This window comes from Paroedura picta, chromosome 13 (assembly GCF_049243985.1).
Source record: "Paroedura picta isolate Pp20150507F chromosome 13, Ppicta_v3.0, whole genome shotgun sequence".
In the NCBI taxonomy this organism is placed as follows: domain Eukaryota; kingdom Metazoa; phylum Chordata; class Lepidosauria; order Squamata; family Gekkonidae; genus Paroedura; species Paroedura picta.
Genome location: NC_135381.1, coordinates 9,555,390 through 9,574,019, shown reverse-complemented (window position 1 = coordinate 9,574,019; position 18,630 = coordinate 9,555,390). Strand labels below are relative to the sequence as shown.

The window sequence follows — 18,630 nt, the reverse complement described above, 5'->3', positions numbered from 1 at the left end:
ATCCAGTCCTACACTCTGTCACACAGTGGCCCAAATCCAGGTGGGCCAGAACTCCAGAAACCCTCCCACTGTTGTCCCCCAAGTACTGAGAGCATCCCTGCCCGAGACAGAGTGATCCATCTGTCCCTTGTGGCCAATAGCTGGTGGACCTCTGCTCCTTATGTTTATCCAAGTGGTCTGTGCCTGTAGACGTCACCACTTCTTGCAGCAGTGAATCCCGCGTGTTACTCTCTGGGCGAAGATGATAAGCCATAAGAGAACGTAAGAAAAGCAATGGTGCCATAGAAATAATTTATACATTCTAATGTGTTCTGGCAGCACCACTCAAAACAATATTGGCTAAAAGTCCAACATTAGAAGGTAGCAGAGATTTTTGTTTCAGCCGATTCCTTCTAAGTGGTTATCTGTTCGTATTGCTCTGCAGTGCCTGATGCATCTGTGTCGTGCTGGCTCTTAAAAATAAGTTGCTCTGCATGTACAGCCAAGGTAACAGCAAAACATCTTGTCTCTGGCTGCCTTTGTTTGTCCACGTAGGTAGCAACGACATCAAAATCAGCATTACAAACGAACACGCAGAATCCACCGTCAGCGTAATGTCAGGAAAGAAAAGCCAAGCCTCCATGTACGAGCAGCTTCGGGACATTGCGATTGATAACATCTGCAGGTAAGGATGTTGCTGGGATGTGCAGAGATGTAACCTCTTCCAGGCACTGTGAAAACCACGCTTTGTTCTAATAGCATTGCTCTGGAGGTTGTAGGAACTGCTGTGCAACAGGAGATCTTCCACTGACATACCAAGAGAGTTGTTCCTATGCATTCCCAAAACTGCCATGTAGCCAGCAATCAAAAATAATTACTTACTTCGCTCATACCCTGCCTTTCACCCCAGGTGGGACAAAAAACAGCTTATATTAGTCTCCTTTCCTCCCTTTTATCCTCACAACCATCCTGTGGGGTAGGTTAGGCTGAAAGTGCATGACTGACCCAAGGTCACCAGACAGGGATTTGAACCTGGGTTTCCCAGATCCTAGCCCAATGTTCGAAGCGCTGCACTCCACTAACAAAGGAATAGAAGAGGGGAGAATGCTTCTTGCTCCTTAGCAATATCACCATTTCTCAGTTCTTCTACTGCTGCTTGAAAGTCTTCTAGAGACGCTTCTGCTATATTTCTGCAGTGTGGATTGCTTCTACTTCATTTAGTTTTCTTTTTTTAAACATAGGAACTACTATAAATCTCAATTACATAATGTAGGCCAGTGGTCCCCAACCTTTTTATCACCGGGGACCGGTCAACGCTTGACAATTTTACTGAGGCCTGGGGGGAGGGGGACGTCGCTGCCGCCGCCTGAGCCCCTGCTCCACTTGCTTTCCCGCCGACCCCCCTGGCTTCCCGCCACCTGCTGTGGGGCGCTGCCAGCAGCAGTTGCTCAGTGCCACGCCGAGGGGGAGCCTCAGTCATGGTGGCCGCCAGAGAGCACCAAAGGTGAGCTGGTGGCAGAGTGACAGGGCAGCCCCTGAGGTAGCAACCGGGGAGGAGGACGAGGAGGAGCCACGGCCCGGTACTGACTGATCCATGGACCGGTCCCGGTCTCCAGACCAGGGGTTGGGGACCACTGACGTAGGCTACCAATGCATTTCTGTGTGTCATCTTAAAGAGGTATTGGCATAAACAGGACATTTATAATTTACAGGCTGTGATCCTGGGTCAGCAATCTGCTTGTTGTCGAGGGGAGAATGCCAAGCTTAGGAGCAATGGATATCAAGATAAATCAGATATCAAGATAAATCGGGACTTCTCTAAAGTATAGTTAGTGCAGCAAGCTGAATACCCAACCAGACATTACTAACAAATCATGGTTCATGTGTTCACCTCCCCATAGGTTTTATCCTCTTGTTGAAGTTTCTGTTCCCATTTAACTGCAAGAGGAGGAGCTATTCAATGGTTTGTAAATTCACTCTCAACAAAGCACAGTTAGTACAAGTTTGGTGTCAACCAACAACCCCCAGTTTACTTGTTTCAGTATTGTTTCACTGTGAAAACGTGAGATGCAAAATGGTTTTTAAAACAATGGTTCTGTTCACCGTTCCTTGCAGGTGCCTGAAAGCTGGGCTGACCATAGATCCAGTCATTGTTGAAGCCTTCCTAGCCAGCCTGTCTAACCGTCTCTATATTTCTCAAGAGAGTGATAAGTAAGTCAGCCTTGGGCAAGGGTACATTGTGTCTCTCCTCCCCCCCCCCCCCCGTTCACTTGGAACTCATTTGAAAGTGATGCTGTCCTGCTGTTCTCTTAAGTGAGCTTGGGAACAAATGACTTTGATGCACATGCCACTGTAAAAGACTAAGAAAGAAATCTTGACATATCTTGTGAGCTTCTCATGTGACCACATGCAGGAGCATCACTAGATTCCCGTGTCATTCTTGGTCCAGCATCAAGCATGTACTCCCCCCCCCCCCTTTCCCTATTTTGTGTGCTTTAGTCTTTCTTAGATTCATAGAGCTGGAAGGGACTTCCAGGGTCATCTACTCCAACCTCCTGTACGATTAAAAATTAAAAAAAATATATGGCCCAGTGTTCTCCCTTGAGGGACCCAGAGCTGCTTACATTATTCTCCTCTCCAGCGAGGAAAATAAATCTCCAGGAAGCATTCAAATGTTAATTCATTCCTAAAGTGAGAATATTTCATAAATGCCTTTTTCAACGCTTTTCCCAAATCTCTGATATTTCCATTGCGGGGAAAAATGCAAAATCCTAATGGGGAAAAAACCAGATGTGTTTATGGATAGCTGCCTCCATCACTTCTAGCTCGACCCTCCCTATCTACATGAAGTATCACTGGAAGTTGAAACTTATTGTCTGAGTTCTGAGATGCTTCAGGGCAAACGCTTTTGCTTGGCTCTGCAAACATGATTTCTCTCTTTCTCTCCTTTTCGTTTTGTCAGGGAAGCCCACTTGATTCCTGATCACACAATCCGTGCCTTGGGGCACATCGCGGTCGCGTTGAGGGACACCCCAAAAGTGATGGAGCCAATCCTTCAGATCCTGCAGCAGAAGTTCTGCCAGCCACCATCTAATCTGGATGTGCTCATCATTGACCAACTGGGCTGCTTAGTGATCACTGGAAACGTAAGCACGGCTGAATGGGCTGGGAGACTTTCAGTTGCAGATGGTGCAACATGCGGTGTCAGTTTCATTTGAGTCCTCAGCAGTTTCTAAATGCCCTCGTTAAGGAATAAGAGAACCTGATAGTGAACTGAAAACAGGGTTTCGTTGACCCTGGGGGGCTGACAGCTCTTTGCAGCTGGCTTGAAATGTGCTCATGATATATCCACAGAAGCCATCTAGATTGTAGAAGAGAGGGGGAAATAACATTTTATTTTATTTTACTTATTTTTTATTTTTAAATTTATATACCGCCGCTCCCCAGCAGGTCTTGCGGCGGTTTACATAATAAAACATTAAAAATACAATAAAACCCCCATAATTTACCCAATTAACAGTAAAAAAATAATATTACAGGCAGCAGTGGACATCTTCTATAATCTGTTCAATCCCATCTTGTTCAGCATGAGGCCCTGTTGAGGCCCTGTTAGTCCTTTTTGGGAGTGTTTAATTTATCAATATTGGGAGTTACACTGTGGAACATGATACAAAATGTGAATGTCACTAGTATGACCCGAAGCCTCTCTGAAAATGGCACAGGAATTAGTCTAACGACAAACAGGTTATATAGAATCCTAGAATCGTAGAGTTGGAAGGGGCCATACAGGCCATCTAGTCAAACCCCCTGCTCAATGCAGGATCAGTCCAAAGTATCCTAAAGCATCCAAGAAAAGTGTGTATCCAACCTTTGCTTGAAGACTGCCAATGAGGGGGAGCTCTTATGTTGATAAGAGTATACAGTTCTAATATGGAACCTGACCTAGCTTTGATTTCAATTATGTGGAAATTTCCATGCATGATTCGGTATTTTCCCCAGGGCAGGGAACTTCAGCATACATTGGTTGTATCTGGACCACATTAATTAGAGAAGATTCAGGTCTCTCAGACTCTGTGACAGCTGTGTTTGTACAACTGCTTCTTCCAGGTGGCCTGATAAGATTGGCCAGTTTTTTACAGCTCTGGGAAAGCTGAGGAACTTTCAGGCAGCAGAGCTCTAGAAGGAAAGTGCTTATTTTGGGTTTACGGGACAATAGTAATTAATCTGAAATTATTTGTGTTGATTTTCCTTATGGCTGGCACTCCTGTGCTCATTTACTCTTACTTTCATTTAGCAATACATTTACCAGGAGGTATGGAACCTGTTTCAGCAGATTAGCGTTAAAGCAAGTTCAATTGTGTATTCAGCAACGAAAGACTATAAGGATCATGGCTACAGGTAAGCTTTTTTTGTTCTGTTTCTATTTTTTAAGATCTCTATGCTGAAATAGGATGTCTCCCGGGGTTAAGTGTGCATTTGCTTGATGGGGGCATGTTTACACAGGTTAATGAGTTGCCTGTTGCTATCGTCATGTCTGGTGACACTACAGACAAATCTGAAATTCATTCTGAGACCACGGTGGTTGTTGGAGTAACATTTTGCAGCTTCAAGTGCCCCTAGTAATACATTTCTCCTGTCAATTCCACCAGCAGATGATGCAAAGGAAAGTGTAATTGACATGCATGTAATACCAACTATCCAGGAATTGATGTTTCTGGTCTTCCTTCCCCACCCCCTTCTCTTTCTTGCTAGACACTGTTCCTTAGCTGTGATTAATGCCCTGGCCAACATAGCTGCAAATATTCAGGGAGAACACCTTGTGGATGAATTGCTGATGAACTTGCTGGAACTGTTTGTACAGCTTGGGCTTGAAGGGAAGCGAGCCAGTGAGAGAGCAAGTGAAAAAGGCCCAGCACTGAAGGTATGGCATGAAGCAAATAAGTTGCTTTCTGACCTCCATAATAAAGCTGTTCTCATTTAAATCTTGTGCCCCAGGAGGGACCGTGGTTCAGTGGCAGAGCTTCTGCTTGGCATGCAAAAGGTCCTGGGTACAATCCCTGGCATCTCTAGTTAAAAGAACCAGGCAGTAGGTGGAATGAAAGACCTCAGCCTGGGACACTGGGGATCTGCTGCCACTGTGAGAATACTGATATTGATGGACTAATTGAGTTCAACTTATTCTGTTGATCACAGCTGGTCTCTTGAAAATTCTGCCTATAAGCAGTCATTTGAATGAGCAGGAAATGTTGCAACTACTAGGTCAAGGAAGCCCCAGCTGTCTCGCAGCAGGGCTAGATATCTCTGCCTGAGACTCTGAGGCACTACTGCCACTCAAGAGTTAACTCAAGAGTTAACAGGACCAAGCTGGGATGTGCCATTAACAAGGCAGCTGCATATTTCCTGTGGGAGAGGTTGTGGTGCCAATAGCACACAAAAATCTTGGGTTCGTGTGGGAAATCTTGGTTCAGTCCCCTATTTTCTCCAGTTGAAAGGATCTCAAGGCTTGAAATCCAAGCAAACTGCTTTCAGGGCACTGTGTGGTGTAAAAACTCTCTAGCTGCTTCTAGCTCGCTTAGGGGGAGGGGCCTGTAGCTTTCCAGGTTAGTTCTTTTTAAGCACTTGCCGTTGCTGTTCATAGACGCATCTCAGCAATGTCAGGTGCTCTATATACCAAGAGCCGACATGGTGCAGTGATTAAAGAGTGGCAGAATCTAATCTGGAGGACCAGGTTTGATTCCGCACTCCTCCTCCACATGTCCTTGGGCTAGTCACAGTTCTGTTAGAACTGTTCTGGCAGAGCAGTTCTTTGAGTTCTCTCAGCCCCACCTACTTCACAGAGTGTCTTTTCTGAGAAGAGAAAGGTTTTGTAAGCTGCTTTGGGAGCAGTTCCTATTGGAAGGAAAGGATAGGACCCTTGGCAATGGCTGTAAACTACATATAGAACAGTATCAGCTAGGTCTCAGTCATAGTTCAGTAGTGAGCAGCCCCTCAATGTGGTCTTTAAACAGCAGCTGGACAGATACATATCATGAATGCTTTGGTCTGATCCTGCACTGAGCAGGGTTGGACTAGATAACCTGTATGGCCCCTTCCGGCTCTAGGATTCTATTCTATTCCTTTGAATGATGAAAACTGGGATATTAAGAAACCTGCTCTTCTTCTCTAGGAGCCAGGCTTACCAGCACAGCCTTTTATACATTCTTTTCTGTAGTCGGTGATGGCCAGTAGAGCAGAAGTGTTCCATTTCGGGCTGGGACAAGCTCGTGTGTGCAGCGTAGAAGCTAAAGCCGATTAAAAGAATCACGCTTTCAGTAGCTAAGTTTGTTAAAAGGAGAAAGGAAATCTGATTGTTGAACGAAACAAATGGACAGAAATCTGATGGCTTGCCGAGTTCAAAGCTAGAGATTTTCGGGCTAGTCCATAGTATGTGTGTCTCCACCTTGGCAGGCAACCTTGAAACAAGTTGGTTTTTAGTAGCATTCAGAGTCCTGTCCCCTTCTGATGGAACTTGGGACTGTTATCTTTGTAACAAGTGGGTCGGTTGCTTTGAACTTCAGTTGCAAGTCCAATGAATGGCTTCTGCTGGTGTCCTTCACTGATTTGCTCAAGCCTGCTGGGTTGTTTGTGGCATGAAGATGAAGGGTCCAGTTTGGGAACAGTGTTCCTGGAAGGCTTCCCTCCATCTTGGGCTGACACTCTGATAAAAGCACATGTCGCTTTCCCCGGAGCCAGTTGAACATTTAGAGCAGTGAAAAGGGGAGGAAGCAAGCTGGGATAAAGGGGGGGTACCTCCCCAGGATCCACACCATGCCTTTCCTTCTGTTGACCTGATCCAAGTTGACATGAATTGCTTTTGAACTCCACTTTCCTCCTAATCCTCTTCCTTCCCCTGCAGCAGGGAGCCGGTGGCAGCCAAGAGAATGGGAGTTCTCATGCATGCAGCTGTTCCTTGTTGTGCTGAGGAATGGCTAATTCAATGCTTCACAAAATTAGCCTGTGTTACACATAAGTTCTCCTTTGCAGAAAAAGCAAAGGCCTCACCACGCCCTCAGGGATGTATCACAGAGATCTGAACGTAGTGATATGCTGCTGGGCCTGTCTTGGCTGATCTGGTGGCAGTGAAGTATCAAGAAACTTACAGGAGCATCTCCCTTGGCCTGTGTGGATGCCCAGCAGGCTTCTGTTGCTACAGATCCTTTTGTAGGATCGTTTTAAAGGATCACAGTTGTGTTTGCCCACAAAGCTTCATTATGAAATTTAATTACCTAGCCTGAGAACGGCTAACCTTTTTTTCAGCATGTGGGCACCTTTGGAACTTGGGCATAGTATGGTGGACACAGCCACAAGTTGAGTTCTGCAGCTTACATTTAGCCCCACGGCGAAGAAGAGCCGTTTTTTTATTCCTCGCTTTTCAGTACCCGAAGGAGTCCCAAAGCGGCTTATGTTCGCCATTCCCTCCCTTCCTACAACAGGTAGGTGGAGCTGAGAGAGCTCTAAGGGAACTGTGACTGGCCCACAGCCACCCAGCCAGCTGCATGTGGAGGAACAGGGAATAAAACCCAGTTCTCCAGATTAGATTCTATCGCACTAGCGAAGAGCCTTGTGCTGCCAAGGGAATATTTTTAAGAAACTGCACAGCCAATCAGTAAGTTCACTGGGCAGAAGCCACATTTGTTCCCACCCACTTTCTGAAGGCACTTAGTGGGCATGTGGAAAGGTGTCAGCGGGCACCATGGCACCCACAGGCACCATGCTGGGGACCCCTGTTCTTGCTTTTTTCTTGAAACTCCTCACATACTTTTGTCCCTCCTCTCTTAGGCTTCGAGTAGTGCAGGGAACCTGGGAGTGCTGATTCCTGTGATTGCTGTGGTGAGTAATTACCGTGGGTGTTCTACATTCCTGAGCTAATGCACCTGTTGGCAAACAGACCCCTTTGGAGTGATATTTGGCTCAGTTCCCCTTCCCCTTGTACCCCTATGCTAAAAGTACAAGATAGTTGCCCTCTGTTTCACTTAAAAATTTTGATCCCACCTTCCTACCTCATTCAGGCCCTCAAAGCAGCAAGCAGTTTAGAAAGACGTTAAAAATTAGTGGCCTAACTTGAGGCAGACAGTCATCAAGTTGGATCTAAATACCTGAGGAGTAGCTGTGTTTGTTGCAGCCAAAGGAACTACTTTGTTGTGCCTTGTTTCTTAATCCCACCTGTGTTGAAAAGCTGTGAGAAAGTTGCTTGTGGCTTTGGGAATCACCTGTTCATCATGGCCGTCAGTTCATTAAGGGAGCTGATAGAAAGATAGCTTTGAAATGTGCTGTTTTTTCACATGGGCTCAACGACAGTGGGCTTTGAGAAACCCCAGAAGTGGTGCGATTGTGCAGAATGTGGTTGGGAAGTAGAACTGTGGACACGCCCACCTGAGGACCCTCCCCTTCCCACCCCATCCAGGCCCATCATTGGTAATTTGGGGTGACATAATGTTCATATCGCCCAATCGGTGTTTGACAAATTTTAAAAATACATAAAAATGAATTAATTCCCACCCAGTCAGGAAACCCTTTCAGAGCTGTCAAGAAACCCGAGGGTTTCATGAAACCCTATGCAGTTGCCGTAAGTCAGCTGTGACTAGATGGCAACAACAAAAATGGCAATTAGGTGTCCTCAAAGGCTCTGGTCCATTTTGTGGGCCAGCTGTGACACATGTGTGAAGTATCCTCCTGTTTCGTATTTTTGCGATTAGAGGGTGTTCTATCTGTCAGAATAAACTCTGGCACCTGGAATTCTTTTGTCACAGTAGATGAGCCACAATAGTCTTTATTGCTTTGAATCTAAGTAAATACTTGGGGCTTGATCTAATCATGTGATGAGTCATTTGGCACAGAAATCCATCAGATTCCGGTGCCTACAGCTGGGCAAGAAATGGTGCCTGGGTACAAACCTAGCAAACCAATGACTTTCTTCTGGCTTAGTGGCATGGTAGAATTTTATTTTTTATTCTTTGAAATTCGGGAACTCTTTGTTTGAAACTGGATCTGCAAGACTTCAGGGGTGTAAATTTTCGAGAGTCAAAGCTGTCAAAGGGTATCTGATGAAGGGAGCTTTGACTCTTGACAGCTTGCTGTAGAAATCTTCAGGTGGGGGTGGCTGTGTTGATCTTAAAGGTGTCACTAATTCAGACTTCATTTCATGGTCTTCGTTCATTTAAAGGTACCAGTGGACTTGAATTGTGTGCATTTAGTCTCGTTCATATTAAAGCCAGTGATGTTAAGAAGCCACGCTGCATTAAAAAACCCTGTGTGGAAAAGCCAGTTGTTTTTAACTTATAGCAAGATAAATGTTTTAAAAAAGCAGCTATTTTATGGAGCAAAAACTATTCCAGGGTTGCTTATACTAGAGATGTACAAATCTGCTTTACTTCAGAACTCTATTGGTGTTTCTTCTCTCTCTCTCTACTCTGGATTTTTAGACCGTTATTAGACCGTTAGAGTAAAATAAATATGGTTATAATCTTTCACAGAAGTTAATGGTTACATTAAATGTCTATAAACAAATATTTGCTTTGCTTGCACAACACACAGTGATCATGAGTTTCTAGCTGTTATTGCAATGGGCTTTTCCAGTGTAGCCTGTTTGGGCTTGCTTGCAGGCACTGGTCTTTGTTTCAGGGGGGGAAACATCATTGCTTTTTAGAATGTCTCTTGGGTTTGCTTCACGTGTTTTATCTTCCTACCATAATCTCAGAAGTAAAATGGAAGAGCACTTTTCATCTATCAAATCCCTGGTTCAGTCTCTGGTATCTCTAGTTCTGTGGTACGGTGACTCACATATAAATTTACTTCATATAGTGACCCCTTCCAAGGGTGGCCTGAGGTTTTTGGCACTCAGCGCAAACTCTGATCTTGGCATCCATCTATTCCAGCATTCCATTTTCCTGTCATGTCCAATCAGGTATTTTTGAGAAACCAGTAAGCCCCACGCAAAGGCTATGACTCTCAAGTAAGGGGGGAAGATCACAGAGCCGATTTGACGTAGTAATTAAGAGCAGCGGCCTGTAATCTCAAGAACCGGGTCTGATTCCTTACTCCTCCACATGCAGCCACGTTGGGCGTCCATGGGTTAGTCAGCGCTCACTCAACCTCACCCACCTTACTTTTGTGGGGAAAGAAGGGGAAGGTGATTGTAAGCCACTTTGAGTCTCCTTTGGGTAGTGAAAGGCAAGGTATAGAAACCAGCTCTTCGTCTTCTTCCACATTTGGCATTTACATTTGTTCAGCAACAACTGGGAAGATGCTAGTTGCCAGACAGCTCCCCCCCCCCATGGTTAATGTTATAAGCAGGAAAGGGGAGATGAGCATGAGAGATGTTGGCATGGAAGACGAGAGAAGAAAGGCCATAAGGAGTAGAAGCAACTGTTAGGGGTGGCTACTTGCTGCCTAAGTTCCAATCTTTTGCAATCCTTTTCTGGGTCCCAACGCGTAGGTTGGGAAACACAGCTCTGGTTGAAAGAACTCAAGTTACAGGCAGAGGGAAAGATCGTTCTCTGCCAGGACCCTGAAGAAGAATAGCGGCCACCCAAATTGGGTGTTGGTGAGCTAGATGGACTAGCCTGGCTTACTTTTTCCATGGACCAATCCTAGCATAATTGCTTTCTCTATTGAGTTGGATTGTATGACCTGGCCAAAGTAAGTGAGCTGGAGTTTTGTGTTTAATGACTTTTAAAAAATCATGGGTAGCCTTGAGGTGAAACACTGACATGCTGAAAAGAAAACTTTGAAAAGTTAGTAGTCATTTCACAGAACCAGGGCATGACGTGGCCAAAGGAGAACATGTTTTAAGTCCCTTAGATATTCACTGGCAGATTTTAATGCACATGTGCCACTTCGTTGCTGAAATCCATGGGGTAAATGCTTAGTTTTGGCTGGCTTGTGGCCAGTGTTTTTTTTTCACAACAGGCACCTTAAAATAGATTTTTACGTTGATAGAAGTTCATGTATAATTGAGTTGGTAGTTATACAACCCAAATTATATTAATACTAAAAGAAACAAAAGCTGCTAGCACTTTCAAATTCAGCATTTCAACACAGCCGTTTCATTAAATACGAACTCACCTTTTAATCAAGTGGATACATTAAAAGATGAGTAAAATTGTATATCTAGCATTTCTATAACTTCAGTGTCCATTAGTTCAGAATTATGAAATGAGCAGTCCATGGATATTTACATTATTACTTAGATACTGTGGATAGAATCCAAGAATTCAGGGCCCAAGCATGCAGGGGGAGGAAGGTATAGCTTTATCTGGTTTTGAGATGGGGAGATCTGGGTCAACTTTCAATACTACAATATAGAGTTTTTATCTCATTTCAGAAATAGAATATAACAAGTAGGGGACCTACAAGACTATGGGGTGGGTGGGTGGGGGGGAAATCCCATCTTTTCCCTTGTTTGGAAGCAGGAGAAAATTTTTCCCTTATGTCTTTAGGCCTCCAGGTTTTGTCTCCACAAGAGAACTGGAGCAGTTTGGTTCAATAACTTCTGTGGCTGAACCAACTAAAAGCATGGCCTTCTATGTTAAAGTGTGTATAAACCATGCAGGTACTTATCCTCCCACGTTACAGTGCAATCATCTCTTGCTGTGGTTTCATTAAAACGTGACTGTATTTTAATTCCATAACTTGTGCGATTAACACAACAAAAATCTGCATTAAAATGGTTACACTGGACTACACCAGGGGCCAGATTGGATAATACATCCCTGGCTTGCTCCATATTTGGGAGCAAAAGTAATTCTTCCCTTCCCATTAAACTGGCATGCCTACCCCGTCTCCAATGCCGAATTAATCATGGGCTGTGGCTTTGCGCAAGTCCTTGTTTGTATCCGGTATGAATGCAGTGTATGGACACCATGTAGCGTCTGGCGACGGGCAGGCATGTCAGGCGGGCACAGAAGGAGCACAGTCTTCTCCCCAACACATGTCGGCCGGGCCGGCCCTTAGCAGGGCCTAAATGTGCCATCGAGGAGGATACATCTCCGTTCCTAATTCTTGCCCGGGTGGGCAACCCTCCCCATGAAAAGCAAGCAGCTGGTGCGGTGCTCATAGACAAGAAACAAAAAGGGCCGATCGACAATGAAGTGGATCTGAGCCGAAAGCGGCATGAAGCCCACGCTGGTCACAAAGGCAGCTTCCGTGCCTTCTTCGTTCACTGTAATCGTCCCCTTGTGGTTAAACTGTCAAAAGAAGAGTGAAATCTGAGTGTTATCCTTCAGACAGAACAGAACCGTGTCTTCGTTAACTTAAAACTATATGTCAATGAAGAACCGGAGCCTAAATGCCAGGATTGATTACTTATTATATATCCTTATAACGACCTGGTTGTTGGTGGATTCAAGTGGGTAGCCGTGTTGGTCTGAAGTAGCGCAACAAAAATAGAATCCAATAGCACCTTTAAGACCTTTAAAGGTGCTATTGGACTCTATTTTTGATGGTTGCTGGTGGTTATCTTCCTGAGCGAAAGGGACTTCCTTAAGGATACCTGGTGAGTTTATGGCGAAAGAGGGGAAGAGGGCTTCTTGATTGTAGCTCAGGCTGTTTCGACACGACACCAGTGTTGTTGACAAGTAGGGGCTTTTTGCCTGCTTCTCTACAGTGTGGTGGTGCCTCCTGCATTGCCTGTATTTTTCTTGACTTTCCTGCAGTCTTTCCCATGCATTCTTTGTTGAGACATTTTGGGAAGGATCATAGAAAATCCAGACTGGTTGCTGTGTGGGTCGGAAAGTCTGGATGTTTCCTGTTCTCCCCACATAGCCATTTTAGTCTTTGTGGCAGTCACTCCCCCAAGCCCACTAAAAAAAAAAAATCAACAGTTGGCATGTTGATCTAATGGCATATTAGTATGTACATTGCCAGTTTAAGAGGAAGCAGCAACAAAAGTAAGTTGCCTGTGTTGTATAAAACTGCGGTTGGGGAGGACATTTCCATTTTCCCCTCATTTACTTACCCCATCAATGGTGATTCCCTCTGCTATTCCAGAATAATTGCCATTTTGGCTGAAGAGCTCATTTATTCCCAGCGATTTTAGATGCTCAATCAGTCCGTAGCTCTTCTGCAGAGTAAATTTAGGCAGCACAACTTCCCTTGTTCTGGGAAGAACAAAATAACAGCAGTTAAGTAAAGGTTTTACTGAGCTAAGAGGGCAGATGCGAAAGTATTTTTATGGTTTCTTTAGTCCATTAGTCTGTCTCTCTGTCTTTCAGTGCTGTTGAAAGCATTTGTTCTCCTCTACCTTCTACATTTGGAGTCTGCACTCTGTTTAAATGCTAGTAGCTGTCTTTTCAAAGCCCTTTGTTTTCAGCCTGGCTTCAGTTCTGTAATTCTTACTGAAAGGTAGATGTCTTGCGGAATGAAGGATAAATGACAAAAAGGGACGGGAAATAATTTTTGGGACCTCACAGAAGATGAGACTATAAAAGCTCCCTAGTTCCCCTGGGGAGTTATTTTCTTGTTGTTATTTGGTTTTTTAATCCTTCACACTGTTTACATGTTTTTCTTGAGGGATCTGGCAAGGCAGCAAATAAACACTTGCAAATAAAGAATAACCACAAGAGTTAGAAGAATTTTTTCCCCCTTAAAGAGAGGGTTGTGATTTTCAGGAATTAAAATGTCATACCAGTCCCAAGTTTTGTGGCGAGACATAGACAAATGCACACCCCTTGGTTGTTATGACATTCTAATGCAGCAGTAGGCTCTGTGTTTAGAAGGGGCGCCCCCTCTTGCAGAATATGGGGGTCAGCAGAAATCCACAGCCACAGATTACCTGTTAGTCATGCTCTTCTGCCATCTCTCCACCACCTGCGGGGTCAGTTGGTTCTCCAATGTGTTCATGCCTGATAGCTTGTGGGGCAGGACAATCAGCATGCTGATATTGCCCACGTAGGGCAACTGGAGGATCGCACATTCTAGCTGATCGTCTGTAGCTACCAGGAAGTTGGCTTTGGTGTGCATCATGGGAACTTTCACAATCAGTTTGTCATTCACTCGGAAGGGGCGCTTGTTTGTCATTTCCACTGAAAACTTGTTTTTCCAGGTGCCTTTCAACAAAGAACAAAAAATTATCGAAATTACAGATGAGGAAGGGAAGGTGTGACTGTACAGTGGTCTGTAGCTCTAGGCTACCCTTTTTCAACCTTTTTACCATTGAGTAATCCCTAAAATATTTTTCACACATTGAGTAATTCCGGAAGTTTCATGAAACCCTACTCTAGACCTTCTGTGTCCCACATAATGATCACTTTGTCATATGGGAAATTTGTTTGCTTCTTTACCTTTAAAGTAGAGGCAATTAAGAATCATCATCAAAGTTGCAGGGTCTATACGCTCCAGAGCGTCCTTTATTAATCCTTTGGTGATCTTTGAAATACGTTGGTTGGCCTTGGCAATGAATGTTGGGTCTGCAAAGTCAACTGACTGGGCCTCAGAAACGTAATATTTTTTCATGTTGCTTTTGAATTCACTCTCAATGGGAAATTGTTTTTTAATGTAAAGGTCATTGACCGACCTGAGCGTATAGCCAAAGTTCCGTCTGAAGAGCCGGTGAGTGAGTTTATAGAAGAGGTTGTGGATGGTTGTAATGTTGTATGTGGAGCTGGCATTAATAAAATCTTTGAAATTCAGAGAAGTCAGGACTTCCTCCTGCGTTTGACCTCTCAGTCCCAAAGAAAGCATGGCCATGACGGTTGAAATGCCAATGGGCGAAAACAGGATATTATCCGAAGAGTTGGCACTGTTCTTCAAACTCCGGTAAAGATTGAAGCCAAACTTTGCATTGAGAATGTTGAGACGTTGGATTCTGCTTTTCCCCGGGAAAAGTGCAAGGATATTCCCTTGTTTAATCTCAGGAGTAGTTTCTGGAACAGCATCAATTATGTCAAAGTAGTCTTCGTTTAGCACTTTATCAAAATCGAGATAGTCTTCTTCCTCTTCTTCGACACTCCAGTCGTCGGTCAAAGTGTTTTCCCTGTGAAATTCTGGCGAAAGATGCGTTCCATCATCTTGGGACCCACGAGGATTTAAGTGCTGGATTCTGCCAATGTTTTCAAAATGCTCCTGGAAGTCTTTGACCCCACATAGTGCAAGCGTTACAGTAAGAGTGAAGACGGCTGACCAAAACTGTAACTTCATCTTGGTGGTCTGGAAACAGGAAAGTTCAAAACATCACCATTAGATGCTCTGGAGCCAAAAAGGTTAGACATTTTCAGACCATGTACATGTAAACCTTTGCAAGGGATCACAAGCACATAGAACTCTGTGGGATCCTGTCCAGTAAGTGATCTCCACCCCTTTGAACATGGTGGGATTTTAATTATTTACATGTATACCTCATCTTTTTCCTATGATTGAGCTCAAAATAGCATACTCAGCAGTCCTGATGGCTTCCTATTGAGTCATAGGCCAAAACTAGACATGAGTGTAGCTTCAGCAGCTGTGCCCTCCAATATATTGATTTTCCTCCATTTATTTATTATAATCAAAGTTCACACCGATGTAAGAGCGCAAGCTTTAATCAGTGGTCCCCAGCCTTTTTATCACCGGAGACCAGTCAACACTTGACAATTTTACTGAGGCCTGGGGGGCTAGTCTTTTGCCAAGGGACATTGCTGCCTGAGCCCCTGCTCCGATTGCTTTCCTGACGGCACCCCTGACTTCCCGCCACCCACTGGGGGGCGCTGCCAGCAGCAGCTGCGCAGTGCCATGCCGAGGGGGAGCCCCAGCCATGGTGGCTGCCGGAAGGTTAGCCGGCAGCAGAGCAGCCCCCGAGGCAGCAGCCGGGGGGGGAGGATAAGGAGGATCTGCGGCCTGGTACCAACTGATCCATGGACCAGTACTGGTCCCCGGACCGGGATTGGGGACATCTGCTTTAAAGTATTTCTGTTTCACTTTTTGATTCAAATCAGGTCCACAAACTAATTAAAACCATAATATATTAAAATACCAAATATGATCATGCAGATTTACTTCTGGGTAAACATGCATTATGCTGAAAGTTGCCTTCTGCACTGAATTGTACTGTGAGGGGAATCCATGAAGAGATTGAAGATCTGTGTCAAAAGTAGAGCTCTTATCATTGCACCCATCCATTTCCTATTAACTGTTGTTCATTTATTTCTGGTAATGGTCTTCACCTTGATATTCTAGTAGAGCCCAGTCTAGTCAGATATCAGAAGCTAGGCAGGGTCAACCCTGGCTAGCATTTGGATGGGAGACCACCAAGGAGAACCAGGATCATCATGCAGAGGCAGGCCATAGCCAACCGACTCTGAATCTCTCTTGCCTTTGAAAAGCCTATGGGGTCTCCCTAAGTCAGCAACAACAAAATGACCCTCATTGCAATCATGGTGGCTTATTTGGAGCTTTAGAAGATAGGCAACCATTTGTGATCACAGGAGTATGAGTAGTTTCTGAAGTGAATGTCCTTTAGCTTTAGTCTAATTGACTGAATCACTGAAAATGAACGGTTCTAGCCAAAGCTTAGAGGTGTAAGGAATTAGCATTAATGCTGAGTCCCGACTAGAACTCTTTAGAATGCAGAAATTAAAGTAAAAAAAAAATAACTGCAATATAGAGTGACATTCCAGATCTGTCTGTGCTGAAAGACAGAGATTGTCGAGGTATCTGGAGGGAGATGGATGGGGAGAGATGGTGAACACCAGAGGGAAACATTTAAGAAAATTAATAAAACATTATTTTTTCCCTTTCAACAACCTTTATGCTCATTGTACATTCCCATTAGGCGCAAATTGTGGTAAAAATGACTCCAACATCACTAGTGTATATCTTGTTCTTTACAAAAGATTACAAGAGAAGATGGCTTAGTCCGTCACAGGGCAATTAATCACATAAAGGTTGAGAAGTACATTGAGTCTAATAAATCTTATACTAGAATGAAATGTCAGCTTGGAGGTAGTGCAAGAATTCTGCTTGTTCTTGCTGCTATCAACTAATACAACTACCCTTCTGGAATTATTTATCATGGAAGATGGAGTAGATGATTAAATAGCCCACAAAGTTTTATAAATTTCCCCCTTCCCCGTTTCTCCAGGTCAGCTTCAACTGCCCTCCGCCCACACACGCACACTGCCCTTTTTCAGTAATCTCAGAAAAGAGAACTGAAAGCCAATAGCTGCAAAATTTAACTTGGATGCCGTTTCTAGGAACAATTCAGGAAAAGTTGTGGCTGACACCAACATTTTGTGGGTTCTTGGGTTGCTTTTTTGTGATTCTGTGGAACATCATCGAATGAAGATGGTGCAGGGGGAATTGCGGTATCTCGTCCTTAACATATCTTCATGCAAGACTCTTAAATTCCAGCATGATACATCTAGGCAAATGACAATTCGAAAACTAGATATTTTGTAATCCTCCTACCTTCTGCTAGAAGAAAGGCATGGTTTCAACTTTGCTAGGGCTTCAGTACCTATTGTTGAAGGCTTATGTGATTCTCTTGAATATTGTAGCAGTAATACCTTACAGGTATATTTTGGGTATATAACCTCGAGGTTTCCTGCACGATTATGTTTAGTGATGTTTAATGTTCTTGCTCCATTGTGTACAATAAACTACCTCTTTTAGCTCAGGAATATATATATATATATATTTAAAGTTTGCCCATTTGAAAAGATAGAAACAGAACTTACCTCCGTATTGTGGCACAGAATGACTGCAAGAGCAGCTCAAAAAAAGGTGGATGAATAGGATTGAATGTGAACTTTGGTGCTGTCCATCCTTGGGTATGTCGTAAAGTAAATAGGCTGTAAATCAATCACAGCTAAACTTACCTTGTCAGCTAAAATGCTTTGACTTGACTTTGCTGCCCATTGACTTTTTTTGCTACCTGCACACTTGTGTTTGTTTAGTTTTATGTTCAGGAGCAAAACAGGGCTGGATCGAAACTGAATTTTCCAGGGGCTACCTTCCTCCTCCAATTTCAGCCCATAAATCTCCACAAAATTCTGATGGAGGATAGGGAACAATAAACATTGCCAATTTAGTTTGAATCCATCGAAGGATGTGTACAGAGAAAATCAGTACTTTTCAGAATTGATTTGACCGAATCTGAATCACCCGAATCAATGTTTTGGTACAGGGATTCAGATTTGGGCGATTCAGATGAATCAATTTGGCACCATTATAACCTATGGCTTCATTAAAGTCAATGGGAAATTTTGCCTTCTGAATTGGGGGGGGGGAATAGAGGCACCAAATATGCACACTAGCTGATGGAGCCTCTCCCCAAAGGACCTCCAAGTTTCAAAACCCTTGGACCAGGGGTCCAATTCTACAGGCCCCCAAAGGGGGGTGCGCCCATCTGGCCTCCATAAAAAAAAAAAGGACACGACCAGAGAATCACAGTGGAGGTTGGATGGGGGCACCCTCTTTGGGTGCCCATAGAATTGGACATTTGGTCCAATCTTTTTGAAACTTGGGGTTCTTTTGAGGAGAGGCTCCAGCAGTTATCCTGCAAACTTGGTGCTTTTTCCTCAAAACACCCCCCACCTCCAGCCATGCAATAGACGGAAAGCCAAGGTTTCTCATTGACTTTAATGGTGCCATAGGCTATACTGGAGTGTCCGAATCACTGAAATGCACCCATATTGTTGA

The 18,630-nt window shown here is 44.1% G+C and overlaps 2 protein-coding genes across 2 annotated transcripts in view; one reads left to right on the top strand and one right to left on the bottom strand.

Annotated features, from left to right (window-relative positions):
* PI4KA (phosphatidylinositol 4-kinase alpha) overlaps window positions 1–18,630 on the top strand; it is a 75,649-nt gene that overhangs the window by 22,936 nt on the left and 34,083 nt on the right. Inside the window, exons 14-19 of the mRNA XM_077309065.1 lie at window positions 535–664; window positions 2,095–2,190; window positions 2,942–3,125; window positions 4,274–4,377; window positions 4,732–4,900; window positions 7,798–7,848. Of these exons, the coding sequence (XP_077165180.1) occupies window positions 535–664; window positions 2,095–2,190; window positions 2,942–3,125; window positions 4,274–4,377; window positions 4,732–4,900; window positions 7,798–7,848 (734 nt within the window). The remainder of the gene's footprint in view (window positions 1–534; window positions 665–2,094; window positions 2,191–2,941; window positions 3,126–4,273; window positions 4,378–4,731; window positions 4,901–7,797; window positions 7,849–18,630) is intronic.
* On the bottom strand, window positions 11,062–17,825 carry SERPIND1 (serpin family D member 1). Its single transcript, XM_077309066.1, has 5 exons — window positions 17,667–17,825; window positions 14,298–15,162; window positions 13,790–14,063; window positions 12,974–13,115; window positions 11,062–12,203 (listed from the first exon to the last, which is right to left on the bottom strand). The coding sequence occupies exons 2-5, from the start codon at window positions 15,151–15,153 to the stop codon at window positions 12,012–12,014; spliced, it is 1,464 nt and encodes a 487-aa protein (XP_077165181.1). The 5' UTR covers window positions 15,154–15,162; window positions 17,667–17,825; the 3' UTR covers window positions 11,062–12,011.